The sequence below is a fragment of the Mytilus edulis genome, chromosome 9 (assembly GCF_963676685.1).
Source record: "Mytilus edulis chromosome 9, xbMytEdul2.2, whole genome shotgun sequence".
NCBI classification, from domain to species: Eukaryota; Metazoa; Mollusca; class Bivalvia; order Mytilida; family Mytilidae; genus Mytilus; species Mytilus edulis.
Genome location: NC_092352.1, coordinates 23,161,964 through 23,172,345, shown reverse-complemented (window position 1 = coordinate 23,172,345; position 10,382 = coordinate 23,161,964). Strand labels below are relative to the sequence as shown.

General features: G+C 30.1%; 1 protein-coding gene across 1 annotated transcript; it reads right to left on the bottom strand.

The window, feature by feature from the left end:
• Window positions 1-1,749: 1,749 nt before the first annotated feature.
• LOC139487828 (UPAR/Ly6 domain-containing protein crok-like) lies at window positions 1,750-9,456 on the bottom strand. The gene is made up of 4 exons (XM_071272976.1): window positions 9,325-9,456; window positions 6,126-6,290; window positions 5,523-5,573; window positions 1,750-5,109 (listed from the first exon to the last, which is right to left on the bottom strand). The coding sequence occupies exons 1-4, from the start codon at window positions 9,386-9,388 to the stop codon at window positions 4,949-4,951; spliced, it is 441 nt and encodes a 146-aa protein (XP_071129077.1). The 5' UTR covers window positions 9,389-9,456; the 3' UTR covers window positions 1,750-4,948.
• Window positions 9,457-10,382: the final 926 nt, after the last annotated feature.

Genomic DNA, 10,382 nt, shown 5'->3' with positions numbered 1-10,382 from the left:
AATATACTTGAATGGAGAGTTGTCTCAAACTTGTCAACACATTGCTTTTACAAACCTTTGATATACAAAAAACAATGCAATGCAATTTTCCATAAAATAATTATTTCCACAGAGTGATCACTCTGTTAAATATAGTTTATCAGCACTGATTTTCAAATTATTCTGAAACATTGCTGATATAAACCATAAGTTTTATAAAATCTGGTAACAATTGTACACATAAGAGCACTTACAAGACCAGAGGAATGGACAATGTCCAGGTATTTTTTGATGTCCCCGACAATAGGTCGTGCAGAGGACAAAAATCAGCTTTGGGAGTGTGTTTCTCATCAGTTATTGATACTTTCTATGTTCAGGCTTAACCTTATTCACAATTGTAAATGCTATCATCTTCTTACCATCAAAACAACTCTATTACAAAGAATCCAACTAATTAATCTGGTATGATTGCCAATGAGACATCAATAATGAGAAAAACTCATACCATCAAGTACCATAAGATATAAAAGGCACCAAATTGACAAGTGTAAACACATTTACTATTTTAGTGCCTGTAAAAAGTAGGTATTTTTTTTGCAGCTGCTACTTTACTCCAAAAACTGCCTTCTTTTTGTCACACTATAAACAGGCAAGAATCTTTCTATTATGACAGCCTGACATCACTACCTCCATGACACACATGATTCCATCAAGGTTCCAATTCTTGATTGTACATGCGTGTCCAATAAACACTCATAAATGGATCTGTGTGTAACTACCAAATGTACTTTTGTTAACTTCTTTAAAGGTTCACCAGCTGGTTTACTCAATCTATTTTTAAGTATTAAAAGTGTAAAAGGTTTTTAAATCATACATATTATTAGATAGGTAAACTGAGATATGTCTCGCTTTTTCGTAATTCGATAATGCAAATGTTGAATACCGGTAGTAACACTTTAACATGTAAGTTTTGCAAATATTGAAAGTCAATGAACCATGACTGAAAGTACATGGCTAAACAAACTCCATGGAAATGAGATGTGCCAATGCTAATACAACTGTATACCAAATACCATTGACTTATCATAAGTAGTTCCCTTTTAACAGACCTAAACACAAACTAATACATGTAAACTAAGCAAAATTTCAAAGTCAATAAACCATAACTGAGGGGGTGTAGTCAAATAGTCTCAATGGTTATGAGATATACCAATGCCTATTCTACTGGATACCAAATATCATTAACCTACCACTAGTGGTTATCCATAAACCAACCTAAACATATATATGCCAATGCTTATACAACTGCATACCAATTATCATTAACTTACCACTAGTGGTTCCCCATAAACTGACCTAATCACCAAATAATAAATGATAACTAAGCAAAAGTTTCAAAAGTCAATAGACCATAACTGAGGGGCGAGCCAAATAATCTCCATGGTAATAAGATGTGCCAATGCTAATACAACTGCATACCAAATATCTTTGACCTACCACTAATGGTTCACCATAAACTAGACCTAATCACCAACTATTTATTTGTTGACGCAGGCAACAGCATACCTATGTCTCGCTTTTTGACTCAGTCAAGGGAGACAAAAATGTGAAAATTGTGGAGAGGTGTCTCATTGGCAATCATACCACATCTTCTTTTTTATATATTCAGGGCTAATTTAGAAACTAGTCAAGAATACAGCAAAGAGGCATCAAATATTGCCCTCAAAAACTGTTCTCTACTTTCATAAAATAAAAACCTTAAACACCATCTTTTCTACAAAAGTTTATTTTATAAGAATTTATAAATCTATCTATACATATATATTTGATAGCTTAAATTACACATAAATTACACAACCATTTGTGGAATGAAAGCAAAATCACAACCAGTGTGGAAATAGTTTCTAGTGTATAAAAAAACCAGTATAAGATCAAGCTTCAATATGATATGGTTAACATCACTAACATTTTCAGCCATTGGTTGATATGTAAATACAATTCTTAAAGAAAAGCCTGGCCATTGGTATATAACACCTTTCTTCTTATTTTCTAAGTTTTCACAACCGGAACATGATATGTTTACATTTAAATTTAACAATTAAACTTTAAAATGGACTAAAATTTATATGGACATTTGTAAAATGTCATATTAATATAAATGTTGAAAAAATATATATGATATCTCACTTGGTTATTTTTAATTTTATTTTTTACCTTTTATATCTTTAGCAATTTTTATGATTATTATGCAATTTACTTTTAAAATGTTGCAGTTGAAATTATTCCTCACAAAAACTGATTTTTGTTTGATTAAGATGATGATTTTGATTGCAAGACAACAGCAAAAAGTCAGTATTATCCTGTGTATTTCAATTTTATAAATTTCAATTTGTTTAAAAGGAGATGTGGGGATGTATGTCATGAGACCGCAACCCAATAACACAAATAACCAAAAGACATCTAGGGGGACCAATGCATATTTACCTACAAAAGAACTAAGAATTTTCAAAAGAAATGGAATGTTTAAGTCATAAATACTTATACTTTTGTAAATTTCTTTGGAGGATAATAATAAATTGTGTTATATGAGGTAAAACAATTTTAAAATCATCTGTGATATTTCATACTAATGGAATGGTAGGAGTTGTAAAATTTTCTGGAATCAATCTCTCATTTATCAATCACACATACTTATACACAATGTATACAATAAAATTATCTAAATATACAATCTTACTAAAAAATTATTTACATCTGATATGTTAGATATGGGTGGGGGCATCCACGCCTCCCTGTATCACACAAACTATACTAAAACATCGTTGAATTTATCACAACCACAATGTTCAACACACACATATAAAATGTTATCAAAATATAAAATTGTTCAATTAAAAATCTGAAATCTTTAGTTTGGACTGGACCGTTGTATAAGCTTTTCTGGATGGATGATTAAGCGTTCATCATTTTTCTTTCAAAATAAACCATTACTCAAATAGCACCATTTGGTAGTAAACATAAAAAGTATGTAGTTTTTAACAAGTTATACATTATAATATGTATGTTTATAGAATGTCTTTCAGAAATTGATAAAAATATAAATTCAGTAGTTTTGGTACAGTACAGAGTCAATTCACCAAGTCTTAGTTGTGATTTTTTTCCCTGGAGCCACCTTTTAGTTTTGCAAAATTTCAATTTTAATTTTATTCAAGTTCCTCATTGTTCTGATCTATGAGCTATATAAATACATAGTTCTACATAGATAGACAGAAGCTAGTTCATCTAAGTTGTTTAGCTATGTTGCCTTAGGTAATTGATCATCTATAAAATGCTAAAAGCATCAGACATTTTTTCCATATACTTAAGAATTCTGTTTTTCCAAATTTGTCTTGCTTATGTTTATAGATTTCTGAAAATCTTTAAATATCCATTAAACTTTTTTCAAAATAAGAAAATTGAACAGCAATCTGTCTTCCCTTTGTTGAAATAAAAAGGTTATCATTCTTAAAAAAATGTTACTTATGTTGGTGATAGAAACCATTATTCAATAGTTTAAATCAGTTATCTAACAACCTGGTTTTGCTTGTTCACATTTTTGTTTAGCACATTATAATAAAAGTATTTTCTCTCTTCATTCAATAATAAATTCCTTTTTAGTTTAATAATTACTAACTTTTTCCAATTGACAACAAATATACATAAAACATTTTTATTTACATCTTCAACCTCATACAACAATTTTTCAACCAATTTCCTCTTATACTCACTCACACCAGAAGCAGATAGAGATATGTTATTGAAGTTTACAGGATAACAGATAGGGATGTTAGAAAATTCAAGGTGAACCTTATTGAAATCAATTGAAGCCAGAACTGTTGCCATGTACAAAAGATGAATCTCATTTCTTGTTCTACAGTGCTTCAATGAAAATTTGTGTTATCAACACATAAAACATATATAACCAGCATGTTAAAATAAGTTTTTCTGTTTAACACTGGTAGTGTATACTGAAATGGTTAATAAAATATTTAATAGCCAATACTTTCAACAAGCCCTCTACCATGCACTACACTATGCCTAGACCACAGCTGAAACTGATGAGTGATAAAGGTTAAATAATAGGACTAAAACAAGCGGAAAATAATGGTATGAAATTATAGAACAAAATGTATGGCACTGAAACAAACCCCAATATTTACACAGAATTGCATAGAACAAAGTGACATTGTCTAATTCAACTAAAGTGTGTCACTAAAATATATAGCTGTACAGAACATTGGGATAAAAGTTGAGGTTGACCTGTTATGACTAAATATTTCATTTCAGAAAATTATCAGATATTTTTAGAAATAAGAGGTAAAACGATTGGTCATTCTAAAAAGAAAAGTTATTATTTTCATTAGTCATACTGTAAATTCAGAAATTATTGCAAGGTTTTTATTATTGCGAAAATTTGTGACAGCATTGTAAACACAATAATTTGAACATTTTGAAATATTTTATATGAATTAAACAGGATTTTTCACAAAAGCGTAAAATTTAAATCTCATTTAAGTCTAAAATGACAAAACAACAATAATAAATGCACGCAATAATTTCTGAATTTACAGTACAATACAAACGAGGCACTCTAATGTATTTTCTTTGTTTAATGTTGTACTTTCATGATTTTTACCTCAACTTCTATCTCATGTATGTAATATAAATGCTGAATTAAAAGGTTAAATAATTGAAATTATATAATAAAATCCTCTACAACTCAACACACACCTGAAGCATTCTTTGATACCTATAATGTTATACTCATGACAATCTACAATATTGCTTGTGAATTGTGTTTACAGTTATTACTTTGTTTTGATAGGACTAATACAATTATTCCTTACTCTATATACAAATTTCTGAATTAATGTGTGATGTTCCTACTTTATACAAATGAACTATATGCAGATACTTAAAAAAATATGGATTATAAGAATTTGACAAGATGTGCAGTAATAACAACAAAAATGGCCGACAAAAGGCTTAGATGTAATCCAGCAGCACTATTGCATCTATTTGATTCACAGTAGCAGATCTCTCTAAACACACCCACTGTGTCCCATGACCATAGACATCCCCAGGCCACACCTACAATAGAAAATAACAATCTACATCATCAAAGATCAAATTTTAAATTTATGGAGTGACAGACCTACCCCTTTTCCCAAATTTGTGCATCTTTTTATTCTGAATCACTAAATTAATATTGAAAGATAGGCAAATTGATGTCATTCTGCTCTTATACTGAACTGGTCCCTTGATATTTGACATCATCAGGTAAAATAAATATACTCATTGTACCAGGTAATCACATGGTAGAAAGTATGCACAAAAAATTTAAAATCAAAATAAATCATACTGCAGCGACTATCAAAATCAAATTGTGAAACACTTCAGCACTGAAATAGAAGCACTAAAATTTAATACGAAAACACTGGAAGGGCCTCATATATTACTAGTTTTCACCTTGCAACCCAATTTTAAATCTATAATATGATTACCTGAGTCTGTCCTTGAACCACATCTTCGTGTCACTTTTCTCCATCCTCGCCCTGTAAGTTATAAATATTTTTTTGTATAAAATCCTAATATTAAACAGTTCATAGGGAATAGAAATGTTCTTATAAATTGCAATAAATAGTCAAACATGTCAATATATATATATATTTTCAGTAGATGAAGATCTATATCAATATAGAACCTACAAGAATGATATTTCTGAAATTCACTAGAGATGCCAAAATACAGTACAATAAAATTGTTAGTGTTAATCTTCAAAAGCAGTTAAATCATAATCTAATACAGAAATTGAAACAGATCTACACTGGTCACATTATTATCAGTGTTTTTCAATAACTCATACACTATATTTACATGTACCATTAGCATATATGTCAGTAAAATGTGCATTATCATATTTGATATAAGCATGGAAAGTGAAGAAATAACTAATTCTAAGTTTACTGTTTTGAAATGCAAATGGATTTTCTATGACAAGGTTGACTAACTTAATGCAGATATCTTTTCCAAAATTTACTATCCTTACTATAACTTTAATAATATATCAAACAATGTATTTAAAATACAGTAACATAAATACTCACAGCCAGGACTTTCCTGTGTTATTTTCATACAAAACTGCCCAGGTGTATGAGCCTCAAACCCATTACAATCTACAGGAGCATTTATATATGTGTCAAATCTTTCATCAGCAGGACACTGGATACCATCTTCATTACTGTCACATTGATAACATTCTACAGCTTCTCCTGTAACATAATAAAACATATGGCGTATTATAAACCAAAATTCCACTTACAAATACTCCATTCACTATGATAACGCTGTGCAGTCTGCACCAAAAACTTTTTCAACTATAAGTCTGAAGACCAATATTCTGACATTTTTCTTATTGGTTCAAACAAAGTTTTGCAAAATACTTACTAGTCTGAATGAAATGTTTTAATAGACAGGGCATCGGACTAGTGGCTAACTGTACAGACTGCCTGTGTAATGCATGAAAACAGTGAAAATCTTGTCTTTAAATTTATAGGAAAACTACAAATTCTCTTTTAATGCATGTTTATTCATGGACTGGATTAAAATTAAAGATATTTAAAACCTAAGTAAACTAATAAATCAAGTTTAATATAAGTTTTAAAAGTTCCTGAAAATATAATACATTTTCAGTATTGTTTAGGTACAGCGTACATGTACAAACCACATTTACAAAATTTAATATGCAAAATAATCTACATACATGTATTTTCTGGTCTTACAACAATCATGACAACAATGAGTCATGTGTGAATAAAACGTGACACTTACAAATTTCCAGAATAGAGATAATATATATATATAATATTGTAGAATAACTTGATTTGTAAGCGATTGCTAAACAAAATTATTCTTGGCGACAAAATAATAATAATTATAATAATATATGTGTGTAGTAACTCAGAATCCCAAACTCTCCAACAGATGATATTAAATCTTAGGCCATAATTTAAAATGTGTGTTTGCCACACCAGAAATATTCAAACATGCTAATTTGAGGGGTCATCTCTTAAAAGTCCAGTGGAAAATATATCATGCATACATGTATTTAAAAAATAATATATAGTGGATTGTGAAAAGTGGAAGATTGAATAAACACATATTGTTGTTGGTTCTTTCACTATGATGCCATTTTTTAAAATGAGGCATTGGTAAATATTGAACATTTGTCAATTGGGTTTTGCTATATTATTATATAGACACAGTTTTGCAAAGATACAAAATGTACATGCTTGATTAAAGATAAATTTGTGATATATAGAGGATGGGATCTGTCTACTTAAATACACATTTAGATGTTAGCTTACAGAAGATGAGTGTGTGGTAGATGAGTTAATGATAATTGCTGTCAATGTAGCACAGCTTTTAGATTTCAACTGTACATATTGGTGTAAGATGTCATATATGCAAGTATATGAGAGTTTCGTATTAAATGACCAACTTGTCACAAGTTGTGTAGTCAATAGATGTAAATAAATGTGGTATCGAGTCCATACACCCTGATTACATGTTCGCCCTAGGTCCGTTCACCCTGAGTTCGTTCGCCCATAAATCCATTCACCCTGCATACTTTTATTGCCCATAAATCCATTCGCCCTGCATACTTTTATTTCAAAATATTAATATTAAGGGCATAAAAGTTTAACAAAACTTTTTCAGATATTTGTATGGTATAAATTCTTGACATTCATGAAAAACAACATGAAAATATTTAAAAGATGATGGCTTATTTTGGAGCATTAACTGTTCAATGATATAATAATAATTCTCACTGCTTGTTTAATAATTGTCCTTGTTATTGCTATCTACCGCTCCAAACCATGATTCCAAATCTTGTGAAATTTGCGACTGTCTATTCACTGACATTTTTGTACATGCATGCTTTGGCTGTTCGTGCACATCAAATATGTACAGTACTTGGCTAATAATAATAGAAAACTTTTCTCTCGATCTCTATGTTGAACTCAGTGAATGTAGTGATGAATCGTTATTTATAATTTGTCTAGGAAAAGACCCTTCAACTGCGCTCAGTGACTCTGACTTAGATTCATTTAAGCGACTTTGCTACGTCCATGTAATAAAATCTGCATCCGAATACAATCGCCAATTGAACTATATAGTAAAGTGTTAGCACAATAAACTCATTTACAGCTTGCAATATATATTAACATTTTCATGTATATGTAAATACTATGCATTGTTCATAACTTTATTATTTTATTTTCTGTTATTAATGTATTATTTATTGTTCATGATAATATAATTCATGTAATCTCTATAAAGATGAAATAAAGATATGAATGAATGAATGGATAAATAATAAAAATTAGTTTTTGGTTTGATAAATTAGTCAGCTTGAGAGTAAAAACAGTCATTTACGATTTGTAAAACTTGGAAAGAATTTACAAGTTCATTTATCCCCATATTGATCATATTATACTCCATAATTTGACTTGATAGAATTATTTAAACTGTAACAGTTATAACACATATCAATAAAGATAAATACATTGTATTCAAGTATTCCACTATGCAAATAAAACGGAAACTGATTATTTGGTTGCAGTAATATAAATATTGAGCGAATTTGTCATAAATATTTATCATACTATGAACAAGTAATAAATATTATGCAAGTAGACAATAATAATAAAAAAAAAAAAAATCAGGGCAAATGGACACTGGGCTAACAGGTATCAGGGCGAAAATGAATCAGGGTGAACGGACCCAAATGTGTAAACTTGTGTTGTGACATTGTGATGTTTACCATGTTTACATAATTTATGTGTATACAGCAGATTTGTGGTTTTAACCATTCAAATACGGGATGGAACAAGTGACACATCTTAAAAGTTAGGGAATCTACATTTTAATAGGTGGTTCATCTGACAAAAGTGGAATTTACAGCACAGGTAACAGATTGCCCTCTACCAAAAGGCGCATTAAAAAATCTAACTTTGTCTCGCATCCATAGAATAATTAACTACAGAACAAGACGTAGCTACTGTACATGGACTTTTAACAATCATAGTTTGCCGAACAGAATTGTTATATAAGCAAAAACAGTCTTTTTGTTGTTAAATCACTTTGCGGAAGTGAACAAATTCAGGTAAACAATCATACATTTTTGGCCAGTGACCAATCGTAAAGGTAAATCTAAAAAAATAAATGATCTGTAACGTTTAAGGAATCAAATAAAAGGTACAATCTTCTATGTGGTCCAGACTTTTAAATAAGACCATTTACCTGTCTGAAATAAGCATATCAATACTACTAAAATGGAACAGGTTAACCATAACCTGTCCATCATGGCTGTCTTTGAAACTTGAAGAGCGCCACCTGTCTCATTTACATATTTTCTTTCGAGCACCTGCTAACTGGTTTTTAATTTGGGGAACCAGTTTATTAGATATTTCCCGCGGATTTTTGAAAACGCTTTACTAGATTAATATTTTGACAACGAAATATGATACCAATTTTAGGGGTTGATAAAATTTTTAAAACTTGTTTGACTTGTATGTTGTAATGTCAGACAATAGATATAAAGCCAATGCCTATTATATTATCTATGGTCAGACTATCATGTAACGGTGAAGTCAAATCGGAACGGGTATAGAAAAAGTCAAATCGGCACCTATTTAAAGTCAATTCGGCATCCAATAATATTTGATATAACATCTATATATATGAACATTATAATTTCAAATTTTGGTGTATGATTTTATCATTCATTACATCATCGACTATCCTATTCAAACGTTTCTTTACAAAAATAATTAATGTGAGAAAATACTGTAAATGCTAAATGAGAAATATAAGCAAAACATAGTCCTGAAATCAAATAGAAAAATAAAGAACTCCACCGTTTTTTTAAACAACACCTAGCAATTGACAATGAGAAAATGAGGGTTCATAAAGAACAGAACTTTTCGACAAAAGACTCGGATTAATCAGAGACAAATATACACATGTGTATATATGTCTCTGGATTTAAAAAATTAATTCAGCTTTCCAATTGTGAACTTTCCATTTCTATGTAGCAACATTCAAGTAACACTAACGTATAATGGGGTATATCAATGCAGTATTTCCCAGGTGATACAATATTCCGGAGTTTTATTTTCTATCATCATTTCTTTGAAAAGGGATTGCTGATTATAAGAAGCCTATTAAACAAAGTTTCAAAATGATAGAACTGAAGTCATCCCTTAAAAAATGTAATGGACGTCTCACGGGTTGCTTTACTGCTATGGAATATGATTCCCAGGCGACGACAGATTTTACTGTTTTAATATACGCAATGT

Coding starts and splice junctions, on each gene's coding strand:
- LOC139487828 (XM_071272976.1), bottom strand. CDS start 9,388: ATGATGGACAGGTTATGGTTAACCTGTTCCATTTTAGTAGTATTGATA. Junction 6,291..9,324: donor GATATGCTTATTTCAGACAG/GTAAATGGTCTT, acceptor ATTATGTTACAG/GAGAAGCTGTAGAATGTTAT. Junction 5,574..6,125: donor AACACAGGAAAGTCCTGGCT/GTGAGTATTTAT, acceptor TATAACTTACAG/GGCGAGGATGGAGAAAAGTG.